The following is a 22914-nucleotide window of genomic DNA, read 5'->3' as shown; positions in this document are numbered from 1 at the left end:
AATTATTTTGTTCTTGTGTCCGACATATTCTGTATAGAATGCTTGGATTTGTTAGAGAGAAAGTATCTAAAAACAAATTGAGGTTTAAGGATACAGATGCGAAGATAGATCTAGATTTGACTTGTATGATAAAATACTGTAATTGTCTGATGTCAGTAGCGCAGCGTATTTTTGACGGCGCCTCTTTCATTAAATTCCCTTTTGTACATTTTTGGTATTATTCACGGTATATCCTGGCGAGACGCAGGCTTATTTTTGGCATATAGGCCATTTTCAGCTGTCGCTCTAATTCTTGAACTAACAAATGTTTTTTCCTGAACCCAGACATCACTCCGCGTATCATCGCGATGGGGTTTCCCTCCTCCGATGTAGAAGGGTTGTACCGAAATCCAATTAATGAGGTTTACAGGTAATGTTTATCGATTTCTACAAGTTAAAAAATTTTTTTGTACAGATGTTGCCTGCAGTGCGCACTCTGTTTCTCGCTTCAAATTAGATTTTTCATTTTACCAACAAAGAATTGAAGTAGTAACTCTGAAAGACAGATTTTTTGAGCTTCGGCACAAAGACAAATACAAACTCTATAATTTGTACGTTTTTCTTTACGCGCGATATTTTTGCGGTTCGATGCGAAGAAACGATGAATCTGGGAGTATCTCATTTAAGTTTTTTGATGAAAGATGCGCCGAGAGGGACTATGATCATATAAAGTTTCATGGGAGAGGTGCGTCCGAATTCGGATCTTAACATCTGCCTGCAAGTGTACGGCGCCTGTTTAAGCAGATTGCTCATTTTCCATTTTAGTGTCCAGATACCCGTTCCAGGACCACAATGCGCCTCCCGTGGATACTATAGTCGAGTGTTGCAAGGACATTAAGGATTGGTTGGAGCAAGACGAAGAAAATGTTGTTGCCATCAATTGTAAGGCGGGAAAAGGAAGGACCGGTTTGATAATCTGCTGCTACCTTTTGTACGCTGGCATAGTCTCAACGAGTGATGAGGCCATAGAATATTACGGTGCACGCCGTACGAAGGATGGGAAGGGCGTAACAATTGCCTCCCAAAAGCGCTATATTCGATATTACGAGCAGGCGTTGAAATATCATGGAGGTGTGCCGCCATCTCCGAATTTGCTTAGGCTCCTCCGAATAAAGGTGAATACAGTTCCCAACTTTTCAAACGAATATTCTGTCATAGTAATTAGTAAAAATCGTAAGCTAATAACGACTCCATTTGTATCAGTACCCAAGAAGGCAACTGAATTTAGTGTAGACATTAACTTTCCTATTTATGGCGACGTAAAAATTCAGCTACAGACGAAGAGAGGACGCAGTTATCAGAAGGTTTGTTACATTTGGTTTTCGACTGCATTTGAGGACCCCCACCATTTGGTCTTCAAAAAGGATGAAATTGATTTGGCCAATAAGGACAAAAAGCACATCCACTTTAAGAAGGAGTTTTCAATTGAACTCTTCTTCGAGCTCTTGATAAAGGGTGAGGATTTGAAGACGGATGCAGAAAAGGAAGCGTCATCTAAGTATTATGATGTAGTGAGCCCGTATGAGGTAAGGAATATGAAAGACATCGACGCGAACATGACAGAGGAATACTACATTGACCCCTGTTTGTCTTCGAAGGAGATGCTGGTCGTAGGGAGATGCAGGGTTGGTTCTTTTTATGACGTAACGTCTGACGACGAGAATGAGTGCTTCATCGATAGTTCAAGGCAGTCCTTACAATACGAAGATCCGAAAAGAGTTATGCGTACGATTGAGCCCCCTCTGAGGAACAAAGAGTTAACGCTCGCCAGAAAATCTACATCACAACACGCGGAACCTACCCGCGACCCCGAAACCTGGTCTCCAGGAATCATCAGACCTAGGAGCAGCGTATACGTGAGACCAGAAAAGAAGCATACAGAAAGCGAAACGATGAGGTTGGGGAGTCACCACTATTCATATAGTGCTGATTTTAGACCTAAAAGCTTGAACAGGTGGCGGTCATCAGTTCCTAAAGAAATTTCTAGTCAGAGGTCGAGTCAAGAAAAAGATTCCGGTTTGCCCAAGCGCAATTACAAGATAGAGACCAAGAGGTTGGTAGACGTAGTGAAGAGTCCGGAAGAGGAAGAAAATTCGAGCGAGAAGGCGTCAGAAGAGAAAGTGTAGTGAAAGGAAGAGGTATAGAAGAGATCTGATTCAAGTTCATTCAAACAAATTAATTTTTTCGAAGCGAAAATGGAAAGCAATTGTCAAGGAGCACCTATTGTCTATTGTTGAAAAAAAAGGAGGGTGCATTGGTCATTGGTAATGACTAGGTCCGAATCTTACACAGAATTAACTAATGCTGGCTGAAAGGTCTTATTGAGACTGAGGTGTTAACCGGTCAAGAGCAAATTTTTCAAAAATGCAGGCAGACAGTGTTACAAGTTTGTTCTTCGTTGTCGTTAAAGCGTATCAATAAAAAAAATTTTCACCTGACAAAAATCAAGGCACATTTAGAATTATAACTGTTGTAGGCAGTCTGAGAGAATTGTGTTGGCTTGCCACGCGAAATGCCGGGGTTAGCAGACTATTGGATACGGGAGGGGTTTGCAGGGGTTCAATGCCGCGGCTGCGTGAGTTTGGTTTGGAATGGTGGTCTTGGAGAATGTGGAAGGGTCTTTGAGCGGTATTTGCACGTTGGATTTAGTGGCAAAATTTGACAGCTAGTACTTCTATACAGGGTCGAGGACAGATATTCGCAAATTCTGCCCTCGGGTTTTATTTTGCGCCTTAAGACGAGTCACGCAGGAAGAAGGGTCTAGACCTGTACGAGTTTTGGGGTCAGTTGGGCCCAGAGTGCAGCCTTTTCTGTTCGTGCGAGCGCGGCGATTAGTTGATAGCCGCGCGACAGGTCGAAGAAACGCCCGACGCGCCGATACGGGGACTCTAGTCGAAAAAGTGCTGGATTGTACCGTCACAGAGCGGCCGTTGCTTGGTGGCTAGAGCACGCGCGCGAATTTGTGCAGCAGGGGAAATTGACAGAAGCGGATATCAGGTACAAAATTTGAGTTTAGACATGGTTTTAAGGTGAAGAGGAGGGCGGGTTAAGAGACAACAGAGGGGCGATTTGCACTTCGATGGAGTCGTTGTAGCAGCTACACATGGTGGACGGCATGTAAGAGCAGCATTGCCTCTGATCTTCTTCGTGGGGGGGGGGTTTCCGAGGCGGAAAGGGGTCTCGACGGCGCGCGGAGGATATGGCGATGGGCGTGCCTGGACGATTGGTCGAAGGTGCATGGGGAGCAACGAAGTGCGTAAATGCCGTTGACGAAAACGGTGTGAGGATGCTACCAGACGGGCGTGGGACAAAGCGCGAATACAAGTGCAGATTGGTCTTTTGTTGGCGGTCAAGTTGTAAATAGAGAGATGCGCGAAGGCGCCGAGAGGGGTGCGCAGGGCCAAGAAAGAGTGCACAATGCGCGGTTTATGGAGAGTTCAGGAAACCGCTGGACCGGTAAGAGTTGATGGCAGAAATCGGGGTGTCTGAGGATTGGGGATCACAGGCGTTTGAGGAGAAAAAAGAGGAGGAGAATAGGCGTTGTGTCTGTTTTTGTGCGATGTGGTTAGTGATTTGGAGATGATTTTGGCGGTTTAGGATGCTTGGTGGTGAGCAGGTCGCGTGCGTTCGATCGATGTGCATTGGGTGCTGACCGGCGAGGGACCTGAATCTTTTTTTTTTTTTTTTTTTTGTCACGGCAGTCTTCTTCGACCCGACGGGGGAGCGAGTCTCGAACAACTCTGCCTGGAGAACGGGGGGTCGCCGGCTCGCCTGTTCGGGAAGAGATGGAGTCTTGCGCGGATGCGAGGGGTTGTTGCTCCCGCGAGAGAGCGGCCTCGATTGGGTCGCGGGGTGGTTTGGCGCGTTGTCGTCGAGAGAGTAAGCGTGCGTGTTGGGAGGGGGCGAAATTTGAGAAGAGAAATTATTGTGCGAAAGGGGGTGGGTGGCGGAATTTGGTATTGGTGTTTTTATTGGCGAGCCGGGGTGGGGGGACGCTCAAATTTCAGACGTCGGAGAAGGGAGAGTCGGTGGGGTCGTGGTGGCTGCGGACGTGGTTGATGATTTGCTCGAAGGCGTGCTCGAGGCCGGGCTGGGAGAGTCCCCAGTCCTCGATGCCGGAGGCGCGACAGGAGGGGTCGAGCATGGTTTGGAAGATGAGGGAGAGGGGTTGTTGAGAGGGGGGTATGTGGTACTCGGTAGTGTTGGAGAGTTTGGAGACGGAGAAGGAGGAGGGGATGCGTTGCTTGATGAATTCGGGGCCGAGGGTTTCGTCGGAGAAGACGACGCGGAGGTTGGCGCCTTGGTTGTAGAGGGTTTTGATGTATTGGGGGTTGCCGTAGCACCAGAGAGAGCCTTGGGCCATGATGCCGATTTTGTCGCAGAGGGCGTCGGCCTCGTCCATGGAGTGGGTGGTGATGAGCGTGACGCGTCCGCGCTTGTTGTGTTGGATGACGTCCCAGATTTGGCGTTTGTTCATGACGTCGAGTCCGCAGGAAGGTTCGTCGAGGAAGACGACGTAGCTGTTGGCGCAGATGGCGATGGAGAGAGAGAGTCGGCGCTTCATGCCGCCGCTGAGTTTGGAGCTCCGTCGGTGCCGACAGTGGTAGAGTCCGACGTCGCAGAGGAATTTCTTGACGTATTTGCGGGATTTGGAGGGGTGGACGCCGCCGAGTCTGGCATAGAATTCGAGGTGTTCTTGGACGGTGAGTTCGTCCCAGAGGATGTCGCGTTGGGGGCAGCAGCCGATGCATTTGAGTGCGCTGGAGAGTTGGCGGGAGATGTCGAAGCCGCAGATGTGGGCGGTGCCGCTGGTGATGGGGATGGTGCCGGTGAGCATGGAGAGGAGGGTGGATTTTCCGGCGCCGTTTTCGCCGAGGAGTCCGAAGCAGGTGGAGAGAGGCGCGTGGAGGTAGAACTCCTTTACGGCGACCTTTCCGCCGGGGTATTTTTTGCGGAGACCCTGGATGACGAGGGGGCAGTCGCGGAGCGAGGAATCGGTGGCGTATCGAGAGACGAGCGCTGCCTCGCGCTCGACGTCGCGCAGGCCTTCGTGGACGGGCGAGTCCGGGTCGGCGCGGACGGAGGGGGGCGCGGAGTCGGCACGGACGGGGGCGGGCGCGGAGCCGGCGCAGCGCGACGGGAGGAGCCGGCGCAGCGCGTCGCGGGCGGAGCCGGAGACGCGGGACCAGAAGGCGACGGCGAGGTAGTGCGGGTGGCTGAAGTCGCCGGTGAGGAAGACGATCGAGAGCAGGAAGAGGACGAAGTAGATGAAGGCGCAGAGGTAGAGGAAGCAGAGGCAGCGGACGAACTCGGGGGGCAGGGAGGAAGCCCACAGCTGTCCGACCAGCAGCCCTCCCTCTTGAGGGACGCTAATGAGCTGGAGGCACCTGAGGAAGTTGGTCTGGAGCCAGAGGTAGAGCCAGGTGGGGGGCGGGAGCCGGTACGCGTCGAAGGGGTCGTAGAGGTCTACGACGATGGACTTGACGAGCGTGCCGACGAAAATGGCGATGCCGAAGCCGATGAACGTGGCGACGCCAGTGGATCGGACGAAGGTGGAGACGAGGAAGACGAAGGACAAGATAGACAGGCCCCAGCCCAGCAGGAACAGGAAGAGCGCGGAGGCGGCGTACCTTATGTATTCGACGAGAAAGATGCCAGGCAGCAAGAAGAGCAACACGGAGGTCAAGTAGAGCGTGGACCAAACGATGAAGATGTTGAGATAGTAGTAGATCGGCGAGAGGCCGTGAATGTACATCATTTGCTTGGTTTGGCTGCCCTTCTCCTTGACGATCCCGTAAAGCGCCAGCGGGATGAAGAGGGACAACGCGTATGGGAGGATACCCACACCGAAGATCTCGGCGATCAACTTGTCGATGAAGCTCTTGTCTCCCGCCCTCTGGACTGGTTGCAGCGACACGTCGGAATCTATCTCCCTGAGGGCGTCGTCTGGATTCAAAGACGCGGAGATAGCGACTCGGTAGAGCCTGAGGTGCACGGTGAACTCCTGGAGACGCGCGAGGACGTTGGCCATCTTGTAGGTTTCGCCATCAGGGTTGCTGAGGCCGTTGACGAGAACAAAATCGAGGTCGTCTCGGATTTGAAAGGTGATGCCCGGGTTGGACGAATGGTAGTAGTCGTTCATCATGAGCGTGATGTCCATGTCGGCCCTCGGCGCGTCGGCGTCCCGTGAGTCGAGGCTGAACTTGTGGAACTTCGTGTACAAATAGTGAAGGGGTATCTTGGACAGGTCGACCAGGCCGTCGCCCGGCTTGCGAGACGCGGCGACCTTGAGCCTAGTCTGCAGGATGCCGTAAACTTTCTTCAGGACCTCTTGGTCGCTCTCCTTCGTCAGCTCTGGCGGAGAGCAAAAAGTAATCAACGCGCCACTGATGGGGTGGCGCGACGTCCACCGAGGCAAGGACGAATAATACCCGTCACTCCCCGAACTCGCGTCCCCCGCCACTCCGAGCAACTTCGGATCCACCCCCGGGTCGTACAACACGGATTGGCTGCAATCGTGGCATACAACTCCCAGCCTTCCCCTCGGCCACTCTCGCTTCAAGCGGTAAAAACTCGCATTCGGCAACCGCACAGCGAGTATGTCGCCATACATTCTGTCGTATTCCGACATCAAATACATCTTCATCAGCACCAACATCACCAACACCAACGCCGGAAGCAACGCCACGCACCCAGTCGAATACTTGTTTCGACGCAGCTGCAACTTCCAACTCACCTTAAACAACGCCGATAGCGGATACGACTTCACCCTCTTGCCTATCTCCACCTTACCCCCTCCAACCTTTCCCTCCTCGCCGCCCGCAACGCTCGACTTCTGCACCCCCCCCTTCTCCTTCTTCGCGTCCGGCACCCCCTCCTCATCCTCCCTCCTCTCGCCCCCCTCGTACGCCTTCTTCAACTCGTACTTCTCCGCTATCGACATGAACACCGACTCCAACGACGACTGACTCACGTTCCACGACTCTATCTTCCCGTCCTTCTCCAGCGCCGACAACAACTCAGGCATGCGCTCGATGTCGCTCTTCTTCACCTCCATCTCCAACCGCGTCCCGTCCCCCTCGCACTCCCTCACCTCGAGGTACGGATACTCCCTCCGGTACCTCTCCGCCACCTCCCTGCCTATCTCCTCCCCCGTGCACGCCACCACCTGGTACCCGTGCCCAAACCTGCTCTTCAAATCCAGCACCGTCCCAATCGCCTTGAACTGTCCGTCCACCATCACGCCCACCCGGTCGCTCAACAACTCCGCCTCCAGCATGTTGTGCGTCACCAACACAATCGTCACCCGACCCTTCAGCGACTGCAGCACTCGCCACAAACGCTTGTAGTTCTCCGGGTCCAATCCGCTCGACGGCTCGTCCAAAAACAAAATCTGCGGGTCCCCCGTACAACTAATCGCGAAGCTCAGCCGACGCTTCATCCCACCGCTGAACGAATCCACCCTGTGATGGGCCACGTCCTCCAAGTCCACCAGCCTCAACAGCTCCATTCCCCGACTCTCCAACTCCTCCTTCTTCACGCCGTGAATCTGGTGAAGCAGGTCCAAGTGCTCCAGCGCCGTCAATTCCGGCCAAAACATGTCGTGCTGCAAGCAACACCCCAACATGTCGCGCACCACCCCCGAGTCCCTGTCCAAGTCGTAGCCGAAATAGCGCACGTACCCAGCCGTCATCGACGACTCGCCGCTCAGGACCGAGAACAGCGTCGTCTTTCCAGCCCCATTGTGCCCAAGCTGTCAAAAAAAAAAAAAAAAATTTGTCAGACACCACTCTGTACCCTCTTCAAGACACGCCTCGCCCGCACGTACTATCGTGAAGAACTCACCCTTCCTAACCGAGATCGACAAACTGTCAACGGCTCTCAGCGCAGACTTGCCACCGCAGGAGTACCAAGGCTTGTATACCTTGGATACGTTGACGGCGTTGATGGCGACCTCCTTTTCCGCCCCCGACCGAACCACCTCGACCGCGCGTCGGTACTCGGCTTCGACGTTCGGATCCATCGAAAACAGCAAATCCGGAGGCGGCTGAAACACGGGCGGCTCGCCGCGCCCCGAGCGCCTCTTGAATCGGATTCCCCAATAACTGGGCGTGAGGAAGAAGTAGACCGGGCGCTTCTTCGTGCCTATCCTGAACAAAACATTGTCGAAGTACCAGTAGAGGACCAGAGAAACCAGCGAAATGATCCACAGCTTCGAATACACCGAAAGAAGCGTCAGGTGCCTAGGGAGGTCCCGACTCCTGTAGCCGAATGAAGAAAAACTCAGTCCAATAGGCTCCAAGTTGTCGCCCTGATGGGGGAGAGGGGACGTGAAGAACAACAGAAAATTGTAGATGTACGCGGAAATGCCGAAAGGAAACATCTTGAAGAGCACGCGTATGAAAGAGCTCACGGGAAGGTACGAGTCCTGAGTGAACTCTATCACGAAGCCGTCGCCGATAGTCAGCAAAAACTGCAAAAAGGACCCAAACGTGATGAACAAATAGCTCACGGTCAAAGCACTATCTGAGAAATGTATAAAGGTCGACACGAACAGCGCGAGGCACCCCATAGAAAAGTTGAGCGTGAAATAGAGAATGAACATGACCAAAAAATTCGAATTGCGGAATATCTTGAGCGGCAAGGCCGTGCCAACGGCGCACATGCCTAAGGTCATGAGAGCGGAGACGGCGAGAATGTAGGTGATCCAGGATAAATAGTAAGGCATCCTATTCAGGCCCACGCGGTGGAGGCTGGCGCGCAACTTAGAGCTCTTCTCCTGAACCAAATCAGACAGGACGCTCGCGAAGACCACCGTGGAGACAAGGTTGTAAAGGATCGCGGAGATAATCGCAGGAATGTGAGAAGACGCGAAGAGGTTAGGAGGCGACGGATACCCCATATAACTAATGTTGTACCGGATTCCTGACGTGTCGATGCCATTGTCGGCGAAGTAGTGATAAAAGCAATAGTTTTCAATGAAGTGGACCAAGGCCTGAACCAGAGGCAGGTTTGAAAAATCGGTATGATAATACAGATAGTAGGATGGGTTGGGAGGCACCACTTTGCCATCAAAAAATTCAATATCATTGTACTCATATTTTGACAATTTCGACACGTTCGAGAGACCGGCCTGGTTTTGTTTTTCTGAACTCGAAAGCGCCTTCCAGCCCTCAGGGAGGTCCTCCGGCACGCCGTGTCCCGGCGAGAGACCAGAATCCGACGGGCTGGATTGACTGTCCCACAAATTCTGGGTCGAGCGTTCGCCTGGGTCGTAAAACGGATTCGTTATATTGAAAATAATCACGCCCTGTACGGAGTACAAGGTGCCATTCAAATACTCCTTAACCGCATTTTGAACAGTGGCGTATTCGCCAGGATCCACGTCGATTCCTTCGAAGGTGGAGAAGTCCAAGCCAGATTCCACAGCGAGTTCCTTCATCATGTCTCTTATCCACGGCACGTTCGCGGGCGCGTACACCAAGTTGTAGCATGTCGCACTTTGATTTTCTAAGCTCGCACAGTAGTTTGGAAGCTTGGTTATGGGGGGATACTCATTCACTTTGAGACTCCCTCGGCCGTCCACGTATTCGAATGCCAAATTCGTGGCTGAAGTAAAAATTTTCGTTTGTTTTGGTTAGTTCCTTTCGACGCCCTCTTCGCGCCGCCTCTCGGAAGCGCGCATCCTCGTCAACAAAGGTAAACCGGTAATGCCGATGTGTACGCACCATATTGGACGAAAACAACCAAAATAGGAAATAGGGCAAGCTTCACCAATGACATGTTCCGATAATTAATTTGGAACCGCCTCTTGCACAGCAGCGCGTACTGCAGCCAGAACCCCGACGCCTTTCTATTCATCGCTTTTAAGGCGTCACTCAGTTTGCCCAAAGCCATCTCTGGAATCGGACCTACAAGAGTGAACTGATAATTGAATCTGTACTAGCTGGAAAACTGAACAAAATTGCGACAGAATTTTGCACGAAAATGAAAATTTTCTTCGACCGCCCAGGGCCCTCTTTGTGTACCACCCCCCCGTCACAAACGCCGCGCGCCGGAACGGCCCAAGCCGGCCCCCGCAACCGGCGCTCCGGATGGACGCGGCTGCGCGAAACCGACCGGTCGGAGACGTCCAGGTTCCGCGCCGCGCCAGAGGGGGCGGTGGGTTCGAGCAACATCGCTCCCCCGTGCCAGCCGAAGGGAACCCAACCAATGGCGCCGGCCCTCCCCGATCGCGAGCCAGCCGCGAGAAAAAGCAACCAAAAACACAAAGAGAGAGCTAGAAGGGAAAAAAAAAACCGTAGACATGAATCGAGACATTGTGCCCCGCCTTTTAGTGCGCTCTCTTGCTAGAACAAATGGTCAAGTACTAGGTCAGATTTTTGATTAGGGTGGTTATATACACTTGTTCCCACTTCTGGTAGATCAGGACGTTTTCCACGTTTGAATGATTGTACCTCATCAAAGTAGGACAGAAAATAATGGCTAGCGTCTCTGCGGACATCTTGTTCAACTTGGAATTCTCAGGATCGGCGATTTGCTTCAGAACGACCATCAGATACTTGAGCACCCTGCTGTTCAGCGTCGGAAGCAGGTCGACGGTGGCCAGTATGTCCCCGACGTTCTCGTTCCGACTGGCCTCAATGCACGCCGGGTAGAGGTCGCTGGGAATGACCGAGTTCTTCAGCTCTCGGAACCAGAGCTTCAACAGAGAAGCGGGGATGTGGGGGTCGCTGATGTTTTGAGCCGAGTAGTCTCCGGCCTCGATTTGGAGTCTCAGAAGGTTGCACGCGTCGTAGGATCCGGAAATCCGGAACACGCCCTCGGTCCTCAGGCCGTCGAGTCTCAGGAAGAGGTCTAGCAGCACGGTCAAAACGGCGGGAAGAGAAGGGTCCACGTTTTCCGGGATCGTCTGTTTGGCTTGGTACACCATGATCTCGTTGAGGTCCGACCCGAAAATGGGGAAATTGAAGGGAGAGCGCAAAGACATTAAAATTTCCTCGGACTTGGGAAGGCGCCTCATTTTAGCTCTGCCTTCGATTTCGGGGAGCTTGCGCAATAGGTACGCTACGTGTTCGGGACACTCTTGAGACTTCGACTTCTCCTGGATGAACTCTAGTATTCTCGGAGCCAGCTGCTTGCTCGGGGCCACATATTGAACGATGAGGCACAGGATCTTGAATCCTCGCCGGACGCTCTTCGGATTCGGATTCAGAGTGACTTGCTTGCACAGCTGGCAGTAGGCTTCGTCGTGCAATTCCGGATTGCTCAGAACTGTTTCCAAAATTTGCTCGAGCGCTGCAAAGCGTTCCTTGCGCGAGCTGTTGGCGCGCCGGTCCTTCATGTATATCTGGATGTTGGCGAACAGTGCCAGACCCTTCTTCGACATCGCCTTGTTGAGAACCATCAGCGGCTTCTTCAGGGGCTCGCTGGTCCAGCGAAGTCGATCGCGCATCGAAATCACGTGGCGATTCAGAAACCCCTTCTTGACGCATCGGAAGTACTCGTTGGCGAAACCCTCCAGTTGGAAGCAGTTGATCTGCGCCTTCATGCGCGGAGGAAATGGCTGGCCGTTCTCCGCAACACCCTGCGGGCTGGGAATCGACACGTGCTCGAAGTCGGACGTGCCCATCGTGGGCGACCGGGCGCCGCTCGGCTTCAGATACGACGAGGATTGCAGATTCAGCGTCGCGTACGAATTCGATTTGATCGAGCCGATCACGAGGTTGTCGCTCGTCCCGGTCTCGGCTCGCACCAGGGGACGGCTCGACGCCAGCAACGCGCCGGGACGCGAGGGCATCGACGACCGAGAGTCCTGGCGTCCGGAGACATAAGCGGGCTTCGGCGCCGCCGGCAGCGGCGGACGCGCGGTCGGCGGCCTCGAGTTGCCCCTGGGTAGCGGCAAAGACTTCTCGAAAGACTGCGACCTGTCGCGCTTGGCCTCGTTCGAACAGCTTCGCTGAGGCGAGGCGGCCGCCAACGCAGCCATCTCGTCCTCGAGCCGCCTAGCTTCGACGACTTCCGGCATCATGTCCGGTTTCTGCACCAAATACCTGCCAGTCTTGATCGATTGCAAACTCCGAGTGGACAACGACGGCGACGCGCCAGGCACCGGCGGAGGAGTAATCTTGTTGCAGGAAATCACCTGCACATCAGCACCCGTCTTGTTGAGCAACGGCAACGGCACTATCGGCCTCTTCTTGCTCGCGTCCTCCCTAAGCCTCGATATGTCTAGAAAGCCACTCTTGTCCCCGACTCCGACGTCCCTAGCCCCTCCATACTGCAACCTAAGCGAGCTAACCGACTCCGCCGCACTCGCGACGCTCTCAACCTCCCCCGACCTCTGCGAATCGCTCGCGCTCGAGCCAACAGACGACTCGAAGCTCGCCGACTCGCTCGCCGGGGGCCACCTGCCCTCCTCATCCTCCGACGCCCGCTTGACCGCCTCCCTCCCCTGCAATTGATGCGCGTACGGCCCAGCCACTCTGGGCGTCGCCGCCCTCTCTACCCCCTGCTCTGCCGACTCGTTGCTCTGCGACACCCCCGCCAAACCCTGCGCCGCCTCCGACTCTCCGGCCTCCCCATAAGACGACTCCGGCACAGTAGTCGGCGCGGCCGCCCTGGGGCAGCTCACCTTATACTCCGCGTCTCGACGCTTGCTCGATGAATACACCGACAGCTCCAGCGCCTGTCGCAAATTCCGATCATCTTCCGAGCTTGGCACAGTTCGAAGGCGTTAGCATACCGTCTCACCACCACTCACACCCCACCCCCCGCCGTTCGAAGCCCCCTCTCAACACACAACGCGGCCCAACTCAAAAAAAAACACGAACTCCCCCTCTCTCAATGACAGGTGACCTCTATCTCGCCTCGGCCCCCCCCACACACACGATCCATACACTCATTCACGCCTCAGCTCGCCTCTCCCTCCCCCCTTTCACACTCTCTACCGACAACCGACTTCGAACCCCCACCCCCTCGCTCATTCGTACGCACCTCACCGGAATCGGGTGCACCTTCAGGCCAGCCGGGAGCTCCCACACCGTCTGCTTCGTCAAATGGTTGTAATAATACGGCCTCTGCGCCTTGGAATCGTACATCTCCCACCATTCTATCTGCGCCTGAACGCTACATCCGAATTCACTCTCGTAAGCTAACCGCGGAGACGACGCCCGCTCTCAAACGCCCCCTACACTGGAGACACTACCGCAACAAACACAAAGTGCCTCTCTGCCTCCCCCTCAACCCATCCATCCGCCTCTCGCGAACCAACGCACCCCCCCCGCACTCTCAATGGCGGAGGGCGTCGCGCAGGCGCGCCGGGGGCGGCGCTCGCGGCTCGTCCTGCTTTACAAAATGTAGCACGTACATGTTACAATTCTTCGGGGGCAGCCAAGAACATGCGCCCGTTTCCGGACAGGCGTAGAATATAAAATCGGTACTCGGGTCCAAGATCGCATGCCATGAGGGAAGATGTTCCTCAGTCGTCCTGTACGCGTGCGTTTCGCAAGCACAAGATACGGTGAGAAACAAAACAAAACTGCCATTCTACGTCGAGTTCGGTGTCAATTCGCAGGACATCCCTGACTGCCTATTGGTATACGTACGCTTTAGAACTGGACATACTAAAGAGAAAGGATGTGAAGCCCCGAGGCTACATCTAATATGTACAAAAAGAGCAAAAAGAACGAGTATTCGCAGCTTCTAAAAATAGTAAATCGCGTTTAACACGCTAAAACATAAAAGAATGTATGGAGAATAATAAATGCATATGTGTACAAATAGATTACAAAAAAAACGGCGCCAAAGCTGAGCCAGTGGCGCTCCTTACCCTCTTTCTAAAACGAAAAACCACAAAAGCACCAGCTCGGCTTACGAGAGAGACTGGGCGTTCGAGATAAATTTATTATGGAATTCGCAGAGACACGCTATCAGCTCTGTTTCCAAGTTCTGCTCGTTCAACCCGTCCGAATTCTCTGATGGCACTTGAAAAATCCGCTTTACCACGCGGGGCTGACTGTCTATGCTTGGCATATTTAGGAAAAGGGAAACTCTGCGCGCACGTTCTTCCAGGCGGTTAGCCACCACGGCCTGAGAGTGGTACCGATCACCTAGGTGGGTAAGCGCCTTGGTCTCAAGCAGCTCAGGGTCCGTCTCGAGCTTAAACGTGACCAAGAACGCCGATGGACACCAGATGTGCTTGACCATGTATATGACCTTAGGAACAGAGTGCAGGCGAAGGTGTATATCCCCCTCTTGACTCTGGATTTTGTGCTCGCGGATGTCCTTGAAGTGAACGTAGAAGTCGGACACGGCGGCGGCGGCGTAGATCATGGCCTGGTGGTTGAATTTAGACAGTAGCCGGCAGGCCTTTCGCAGATAAACCAAATACTCGTATACTGTGAAGAAAGAAAATTCGATCAGCCTGTTCTCGGCCTTCACCTGCCTTATCGAGTTGCATGTATACACTATCTTGTCGTGATACTGGTCTAGTACTGAGTGGAAAACGCGTGCGTGAGTGGAACGGCTCGTGTGCGCGTGGTCAACACTTCAGCGTGTCAGTGCACATCTCGCCTGTGTGTGTGAGAGAATATACGGCGCTCGTGTACGACATGAACAATGTACAGAGAGAAACAGAGACGCCTGGCCAAGCGCGGTCGAGGAACCAAGCGGGAGTAACACGCACCCTCCGACTGTCTGTCCGAGTAATTGAGTAGCGAGGTGGTGCTGAGCAGGTCGTCGAGTTTTGGGACATGGCATGAATATGGCTGAAGAGTATTTTCGCGGTACAGGAATATGACCACGTAGCCCTGATTGAGCAGGCACTCCGCCGAGAGCGCTCCTCTTCTCCCGCTGCTAGAAGACCGAAAAAGGGCAGAAACATTGACGAACCGAGGCAGGATGGATCAGTGCCGAGAAGCTTGAGCGAGTACCGTTTTTTGATTTGTACCTGAAATTATCTATGAACCTGACTGTATTTTTTTCTAGAGGAACAGCTGTACCACCTGACTTTAGACAAGCAATGTGAGTTTTCGCGCCAATGATCATTCATCACAGCTTTTTCGCAATGCCTAGGCATGGGACTGTCTTAATCGACGTCTGTGGGTAGCGTCATTCTGTGAGGCGCGTTTGCCGCGTTCTGGTGCATAGGGATGGGTTTGAGGTCGGCCATTGCATGGTGATAACACGAAGCGTTCGCTGCGCATACCGTAACCAAAGCGATCTTTGCATTCTTGCCCTTATGAAGGTTGAGAAATTGAGACAGCTTCGACTCAAAGTGCTTCTCTTTTTTTAGTAATTCAGTTGCCATGGAAGCCTGAGTCGTCTCATGTATAGAGATGTCTAGAATTTCGTCGTAGAAGGCCAGAATGGGCTCCAGGTCTACGAGGGATATGGCTCTGTTAGGACGATTTTTGCCCAACGCGCCAGGACAGTTCTCCTCTTGGCCAGTGTGCATTGTACAGTGTATGAGAAAAGGCAATTTTTTGTAAAAAAAAAACAAGCGCTCCGTGCGCGCTCCTCGTTAGAGGGTTAATCGAGGACCGTAGGGTCTGTCTTCATTCAAAGGCGCCTTTGCTTGCGTTTTGTAGGGCGCACACGGGGTGGTGCGAACGCTTCATGGGCAGGTCTGCAGCAGCGTTCTCAGGTAGTGGAGCGCGCCCTGTTCGTGCAGGGAGTCGATGCGCACGGGTCGAGCTCTGGTCCGCGAGCGGTTCTGTCAGTGCGCGAACGGGTGGGACGAGGGCGGGCGCGGGAGGAGGCCCTTTTTTTCGGCAACAGGCGGATGGGGCTCTGGGATCACGGCTCTGAAAGAGGGCCACCAGGGACGTCCGGACGCCAGTCGGTGATAGGAGGAGGAAGGAGCGAGTCGGGCGTGGCGCTCGGTTTTTGGAAGCGTTCGCTGCAAAGGGGCACGTCGCGGAGACGATGCGCCTAGAGGGCGCGGTTTTCGGCTGTTCAAAAGTGCTTTGCTCGTCCTGGATGCTCAGAAAAAAAAAGAGGACCAAAAAGCGCGCGCGGGGGAGAGTTCGGCGCGTGGAGGTGAAAGTTTTGTGTAACGACTTCTGAAGTCTTGACGGCGGCGGGTGAGGGCGGTGGGGCTCTGGGGAGCGCATGTAGAGGAGTCGGCATATCGAACGCACGGGGCCCCGTCTGGAGAGGTGCTGGGGGAGGCGGTGAGTCCTGTATGGGCGTAGAGTTCGTTTTTAGGGATCGCGATAAATCTGAATGGTTCTGTGTTGAGTGCAGGGTTTTTTTTTTTTTTGAGATGGCATTTTTTTTTTTTTCGAGGGTACAGAGTGTACTGGGTCTTCTGAAAATCAGGTCGGGCTTCGGATCGTTGCGGGTGCGAATTTTATTACTTTTAGCGAAGGAGCGGGGAATGCGTTCGGTCGGAATAGAAGGATCGGTCGGAGTAGAAGGATCGGTCGGAGAGTCTGCCCTCGCTGGTCAATTCCTGGATGATGTGGTTGTACGCGAGGAGGACGACGGACCGGATGGACGACCCCAGGGGCGTGTGGGAGTCCACGCGGTCTAGGAGTGCCTCGAAGACGTCGCGCGGCAGGTTGTGCTGGACGTTGGTGCCCTGGTAGCAGAGGGCGTAGAACGCGGTTTCTTGAATTCTGTCGGTCAGTTCTTGGTCGGTGATTTGGTCGTTTTGTCGGGCGAGGGCGAGTTCCGCCCAGTCGTCGGCCTCGATTGAGCGAAGCCAGATGGTGAGTAGGAGCGAGCGGTTCTCTGGGTGGGAGCGCAGCAGCTTCGTACAGGAGTAGAGTTCCATGGCGAGGAGGAAAGCTTCGCTGGGAGCGGAGAAGACGGATTTGGTCGAGAGGTCCATGAAGTACTCGCAGAGGGTGGTCGAGGGAAGGGGGTGGTCTTTGGCCCAGTCCGGGCCGAGTTCGTTCAGCTGACATTGGAATTTCAGTAGACTGAGCTTTTGGTCTAGTTCTTCGTCGCAAAAGAGGGGCGTTGATTCGGGGGGCGGCGCGTCGATGGAGGAGGGATCGTTTGGTTCGGGAAGGGCGGCGTAGAGGCAGAGTTTCGAGAGCGAATAGAGGGTGTGTTTTCGAGAGGCGATGTCGTTTTCTCGGTCGCCGAGTTTTTGCAAAAGGTCTCCGGCGCCTTTGAAGTCGGAGGTCAGGATTTGGTGGCACCAGGCGATTTCTTCGCAGCCCTCAGAGCCGGAGGAGTTGAGGAAGTCGGACAGGGGTTCCCAGTATTGGCGCGGAAGCGTGAGCAGCTTGTACTTGAGGCCGTTGGTCAGATAGCACTTGAACAAAAATTCGCAAAAGTGTTCGTCCTTGTAGGCTTCCAAGTACCGCTGGAGTCGAAGGTCGTCGTTGGTGAGTTCGCAGATCTGGAACAGGGTGTTGAATTCGTGGTAGGTTTCCGCGAGTTGCAGAGCCATCGAGTATTTGGACGGGTTGGCTACGAAGGGAGCTAGAAGGTTCTGTCGGAGCGTGTTGAACTTGTCGTCCATGGCCACGGCTTCCTCGTCGGTGGTCGGGTCGCCGACGCGGAGTTTCACCAAGTCGGCCTGGAGTTGCACGTCGGAGAGAAGGGCGTCGACCAGGTTGTAGAGCTCCAGGTACAGCTGGTCCACGTCGACGTCGGGGGCGCCCGTTGCTCGGAGATGGGGCGGAGAGGCGGCGTCGTGAGCGCCTGCGGCCTGCATGAGTCTGTCGATGAAATCGATGGTCCTCTGGATTTGCGAGGACAGGAGGCTGCGGACGCTCGGATCCCAGGTCCAAAACGTGATTTGGTCGCCGTCGGGGGGGAGAGGCTCCTTCAGCAGCTTGTCGCCGAAGTAGACCGAGCACTTTTCTCGCCGGTAGGCGATGGAGCTGGCGAAAATGACTTCAAAAAGTTGGTTGCTCTGCGACAGAAAAAAAATTTGCGATTCGAGCGTGCCGAAATAGTCGGTCGAGGACTCTCTGATCGCCATCTCGATGGCCTGGATGTGCTTCAGAATGCCCTCGATCTCGGAGACGCGAGAGTAGAACACGTCCTGAGGGCCCAGGCCCTGGCGAACCCAAAAGCTCTTCTCGATGCCGCGCTCGGCCAGCGTTTTGATCATAGCCTCGTTCAGGATGGAAAAGTGGGGCGAGACGCTGCCGGACGTCCTCTTCGCGCCGCCGGGCGTCCCGGGGGCGCCGGGAAGTCGCTGCTGGTCGTTTTGGCGCGCGCGCAGCGCGGATGCGGCGGCGAGCTTGCTGCCGACGTCGCAGAGTTTGGCCCTGCAGCCGGTGCTGAGTTTGGACAAAATTCCGGAAACGGACAGAAACTGGATAAAGTGGGCGTAATCCTGCTTCTTTCTCTCGAGCTGCCGGTGCAGCAGCATCTGGGCGCTCTGAAAGCTGGTCGCCTGGTGGAGGCTGGGGTCTTCCGCCCAGCGCGGGTCGTCGAACGAGATGGCGTTGACCAGGCTTTCGGCCAGGCACTCCACCGTGGGCTCGCAGCGAATGTCCAGAAACGGCTGCACGAACGGCCTCCAGGTGGCGCGAGCGTGGTCGCTCGAGCAGTGGCCGTCCGCGCCCGCGGCGCTCTTGAGGTAGAGGGACATGGCGTACGAGAGCTTGTTCACCAGCGCGCTGACCGACAGGTTCGGCAGCTCCGGGGAGGGGGCCAGGGCGGACGGCGGTGCGACGAGAGAAGACGGGGCGTCGCGGCCGGCAAAGTCGGACGACGGCGGACGAGCGGGCAGCGCGGCGGCGGCCCTGCCGTTGGCGGCGAAGGGGGAGACCGCTCTCGTGGGCTTCGGCCCGACTTGCTGAACGCTGATGATGCCCTCGCCGGTAATCATGTAGAGAGCGTAGCAATCCATGAAGCCGCTGCCGATGATTTGCTGGCTGCCGCCCTTCGGCAGGAAAATGTCGCCGTACTGATCCGGCTGGTCGTCGTCGGGGGAGATGCTCCTGTAGGAGATGAACTGGCAACTGTGGACTAGGACGTCCGTGCCGCTCCGGTAGGGGGTCATGACGCCGCAAAAGCCGAGGAACTTGGAAATTTCCTCCGAGAGGTAGGGCAGCTCGATAGGCAACTTCTTCGTCGAGTAGAGCGAAATCGAAATGGGCCCGCTGAACACCTCGCCGAACAGCTGACTGCCGCCCGACGACTGATTTTTCGAAATTGAAAAATTGTACAGAACCAAATTCGCCTTCTTCTTGGCGGAAGACTGCGCCCCGTACGAAGTCACAATGATGATCAGGACGGAAATCATGTCCCTCTGGCTGCTAATCGCGAAGTTCACTATGATGAACTCTATGCCGACGGGACCTCCGAACATGCGCGTCTGGCTTTTTTTCAGCGAGTCGGTGATCGTTTCGAACAGGTTGCAGTCCAGCAAGCACCTCTCGGTTGCGTCGTCCGACAACAGCCAACACTGCAAGTTGTAGGTAGTCAGCACCCAGAAGTTGCAGCACCGGTACGAACCGGAACCCGTGACGAGGAAATTCACGACCGAATTGCTCCGGCGGGCCTTGGGCACCAACTGGGTCGATCCCTTGTCAAAAAGGCTGAGCCACGACAACGCGTTGTTGAGAAACGTCCTCGACCTCTTCAGCTCCCTCTGTCTGATCTGGTTGCCCTGAAACGTCAAAATCAGCACTCTGGACTCTGACGTGCCGAGGATGTAGTATCCCGCGGCGTGGAAGGCGATCAGCCTGGTGCACGACTCCTCGGGCTCCATGGACACCGAATCCCTCAACACGTTCTGAGGGTTCGCAGCTCTCGGCCAATAGTATATCTGGCCCTTCAAATCCACGAACAAGACGCCAACCGACTCGTGCTCTCTGCGCATGACCACCGTGACCAAATTCACGCCGGCCGCCGCGTTGCGAAACGGCGAGTGCAGCGAAAGCTGGTACACGACGTCCGGCTCAACCGCGCTCTGCATCGAGCCGGCCAACCTAGACCCCCTCGACGGCGCCGCGCCCAGCTTCTTGAAGCTCCACACAAACAACTTCGGCTGAAACATGGCGTGTATCGTCGACACGATCAGATACGCGTAGCCGACGGCCCCGTCAATGTGGCCCGCCACGTGGTTCGTGTCAAACTCTGACACGTCAAACAAAAATGTGGTTAATACGCCCCCATACAAGGCGGCAAGGCCGAAAACCCCCCGCGTCCACCGGCGTACCAGAAATCGAGCCGAGCGCCTCAGCCACCAAACGAGGGTAAGACGCATAGTGCTCGGCATAGTACCTGAGCTCGTCGGTGTCGCCTCTGTTCGACTTGGTTCGTTGGTCCCTAAGACGCAACCACCGCGCATGGGTAAATTAAACGAAACAATCGGTCAGCACCACCAACGCGACTAAACACGTTCTCCATGCGTGACTCCGGAACGAGACCTCAACGACTCTGGAGAACGCCTAAAAGACCCCCCAGGCGCTCACCGAGCCTGAAGCGCTCGAGGAACCGAGGAACCCAACGAGAAATCTATAAACTCTATGTACGTGTACATCTCTTTTAACGCTGACTTGTCCCATTCAATAGTCCAAAACTAGATCTTGTAAATCAGCAGGATTTGAGATCCTTGCTGAGACCATAATTATTATCCGCAGAAAAAAAATGTGTATATTTTAGTCTCGACATAAAAACGACAATAATAAAAAACGATCTAGACCTTCCCACACTCTGTTAGTATGCATGTCGCCTTTTTTTTTTTTCAAACAAAAAAATTTCGCTAGCTGGTCAAGCACCTGAACCTTGAGGAGACGCGCCGCTCCCCGCGCGCAGTGCGCAGTCGAGTGCCATTTTCAAACCAGCCGATCCCTCCCTTCCAGGCCCAGACGACGACGACACAGACTGATCCACGGTGCTTCCAGACGACGAAAATGCAGCCTCAATAATAAAGGCATCCCTCGCGGACTTCGGTGCCTCCTTCCACCACCGCACACCGTGACCTCCACCCGTATCATCCCGCTACATCTCGCTCTCGATAACGTAGACCACAGCGCGGAACGAGCCAAAAAATACTTGTTCTGGTGGACAGCAATCTGCAAAAAAAAAAACCATTGCCAACGCCTAAAACTTGCAAAAAATGCATAAACTCTTTAGTACATCACCAACCCAAGCGGGGACACCGCAAATAAAAATCTTCTTCACCCCTTCGACCGTGAAAACCAATGTCACCCTCAGTAAAAAAAATACCTCCACATCACAACACCCCTCGCGACGCTCATCTCCATCTGTCCAAATGAAAACTATACCTCCAGTCCAGAAAATTCAGCCAAAAGCCAGCACCACCTTTTTGCTATACAAGTACAAAAATACGTATATGCTATCTGTATATGCAGAGAATATCGTCATATAAATATTCACATATATACATATTAATATATTTGTTATACAATCTTACCTTTTAATCATCATAAGTACCACTTCTTCCATAGCTATCAAGTACCAGAGTCGACACTGTTTTGTATTTTGGTCTCGGTACACGTTTGAACACTATCACTAACATGTTTGTTATTATCATTACAAATAACAATAACATCATGTATGTGTCCACATTTATGTTATCGGTTATCTCATATATACACCTTCCCACATAAGTCCACCATCTCCTATCACCTGGTGTGCCGCTTTTATGTCTTCGTCTTTAGTATAGTACATCAACCCCCCGTATGCTGGTCCTGGTTTTAGTATTTCACTTTTTACCAGTACCAATCTGGTAGGCATATATTCAGAGTACTGTATTCGTAGTTTGTATTTTTTTTAGTTCTGTATCGTTAAGTCCTATCACATCTATTAAATGGTCTGTCTCTGCAAAACTAGAGAACACTGGTGCTACAATTACACCACTCAGCTCATACATTCCAATTAGATAGTCCGATAATACAAGCAGATTACATTCCAATTTGTTAATATTCACAACACCACCTCTGATGTCTGCATAGCTTGTCAATGACATACCATATGCTACCTTTAGCAATTCACACTGTATCGTCAATAGAACTACTTAGGTCGGATAGTTCTAATTGAATTGTTTCACAGAACATTTCTCTATTGGCATGGATATATGGATATATGCAATTGTTTTTCTTATTTTTTCTTCTAGATGTAGTTTACAAAAACTATATAATTGCTCTCTGAACATCAATTTCATCTCAACTAAAACTTTTGCATCTCCCATATTTCTGGTAGTTATCATGTTTGTGTTTTGTTGGCTCGTTCTATTTTTTACATAATAGCAGCCGTTGCAGTATTTTTTTTGCTCCTTCTCTGTAACAGGCTGACATATAACCATCTGTTGCTGTTTCTGATACAGCTACCCCTCTCATTTTGTTTAATATACCTACTAACTATATGTAAGCTTTCGTACATAATTTGTGTTTCTTCTTGTTTTGTGTCTTCAATATTGCTATCATTCTCTGTTTTCTTGATATCTAGCCAGTCTTCCGATATTGTTTTCAATTCTTCTTCTACTATTAATGTTTTTGAATTGGAGTTTTTTGTAAGTGCTCAGGTTGATTAGTTCATCAGGCCCTTCTCCCACACGTAGCTCTATAAATTTTGTATCTGTAGTGGTTAGACACGGGCAGCTAACTGGATCATACTGATTTTTAAATAATAGATCTATTGAATAAATCTTGTCTAATTGTATTAGGGTTCGTCGTTGAATGCAATTTCAACATAAATACAGATCTTGATTTTGTTTAGATTAGAACCACCGAACGACTCTAGCCATGATCTCCGTTCTATAACAATAATAGAGTTCGCCATATTCATAATACAGCCTTCTATGCTGCTACCATATCTAATTATAGCCAAACTATCTATTACAATCGAGCCTTTTATATTTTTAATATTGCGTATCCTCTAATTGCCACAATACTATCAATTATTATTAGATTTCTATCCACTTTACATTCA

General features: G+C 53.0%; 5 protein-coding genes across 9 annotated transcripts; 1 reads left to right on the top strand and 4 right to left on the bottom strand.

Moving 5' to 3' along the window:
- On the top strand, window positions 1-2483 carry LOC126326203 (phosphatidylinositol 3,4,5-trisphosphate 3-phosphatase and dual-specificity protein phosphatase PTEN-like). Of its 4 annotated transcripts, none has more exons than XM_049995583.1 (5): window positions 5-123; window positions 325-409; window positions 546-590; window positions 681-724; window positions 805-2483. In XM_049995583.1, the coding sequence occupies exons 1-5, from the start codon at window positions 39-41 to the stop codon at window positions 2163-2165; spliced, it is 1620 nt and encodes a 539-aa protein (XP_049851540.1). In that variant the 5' UTR covers window positions 5-38; the 3' UTR covers window positions 2166-2483. The 4 variants fall into 4 exon arrangements, with proteins under 4 accessions (XP_049851542.1, XP_049851540.1, XP_049851541.1 ...); XM_049995584.1 differs by having other exon boundaries at window positions 34-123; window positions 527-590; XM_049995585.1 differs by having other exon boundaries at window positions 1-123; window positions 527-724.
- Window positions 2484-3985: 1502 nt separating this feature from the next.
- Window positions 3986-9484, bottom strand: LOC126326196 (retinal-specific phospholipid-transporting ATPase ABCA4-like). The gene is made up of 2 exons (XM_049995574.1): window positions 7868-9484; window positions 3986-7792 (listed from the first exon to the last, which is right to left on the bottom strand). The coding sequence occupies exons 1-2, from the start codon at window positions 9482-9484 to the stop codon at window positions 4043-4045; spliced, it is 5367 nt and encodes a 1788-aa protein (XP_049851531.1). The 3' UTR covers window positions 3986-4042.
- An 866-nt stretch (window positions 9485-10350) lies between these two features.
- Window positions 10351-13804, bottom strand: LOC126326199 (rho GTPase-activating protein 39-like). Its single transcript, XM_049995578.1, has 4 exons — window positions 13647-13804; window positions 13409-13528; window positions 13036-13167; window positions 10351-12755 (listed from the first exon to the last, which is right to left on the bottom strand). Exons 1-4 carry the CDS (start codon window positions 13661-13663, stop codon window positions 10409-10411), a joined length of 2616 nt encoding a protein of 871 aa, XP_049851535.1. The 5' UTR covers window positions 13664-13804; the 3' UTR covers window positions 10351-10408.
- Window positions 13805-13911: 107 nt separating this feature from the next.
- LOC126326195 (uncharacterized) lies at window positions 13912-14373 on the bottom strand. The gene has a single exon (XM_049995573.1). The coding sequence runs from the start codon at window positions 14371-14373 to the stop codon at window positions 13912-13914; it is 462 nt and encodes a 153-aa protein (XP_049851530.1).
- On the bottom strand, window positions 13912-21035 carry LOC126326224 (nuclear pore complex protein Nup133-like). Of its 2 annotated transcripts, none has more exons than XM_049995604.1 (3): window positions 20493-21035; window positions 20177-20286; window positions 13912-20094 (listed from the first exon to the last, which is right to left on the bottom strand). In XM_049995604.1, the coding sequence occupies exons 1-3, from the start codon at window positions 20498-20500 to the stop codon at window positions 16403-16405; spliced, it is 3810 nt and encodes a 1269-aa protein (XP_049851561.1). In that variant the 5' UTR covers window positions 20501-21035; the 3' UTR covers window positions 13912-16402. The 2 variants fall into 2 exon arrangements, with proteins under 2 accessions (XP_049851561.1, XP_049851562.1); XM_049995605.1 differs by having other exon boundaries at window positions 20499-20611.
- Between the last annotated feature and the right edge of the window lie 1879 nt (window positions 21036-22914).

The sequence above is a fragment of the Schistocerca gregaria genome, unplaced genomic scaffold (genome assembly GCF_023897955.1).
Source record: "Schistocerca gregaria isolate iqSchGreg1 unplaced genomic scaffold, iqSchGreg1.2 ptg000980l, whole genome shotgun sequence".
Classification (NCBI taxonomy): Eukaryota; Metazoa; Arthropoda; class Insecta; order Orthoptera; family Acrididae; genus Schistocerca; species Schistocerca gregaria.
The sequence above is the reverse complement of the archived record's forward strand: the minus strand, read 5'-3'. Positions and strand labels throughout refer to the sequence as shown.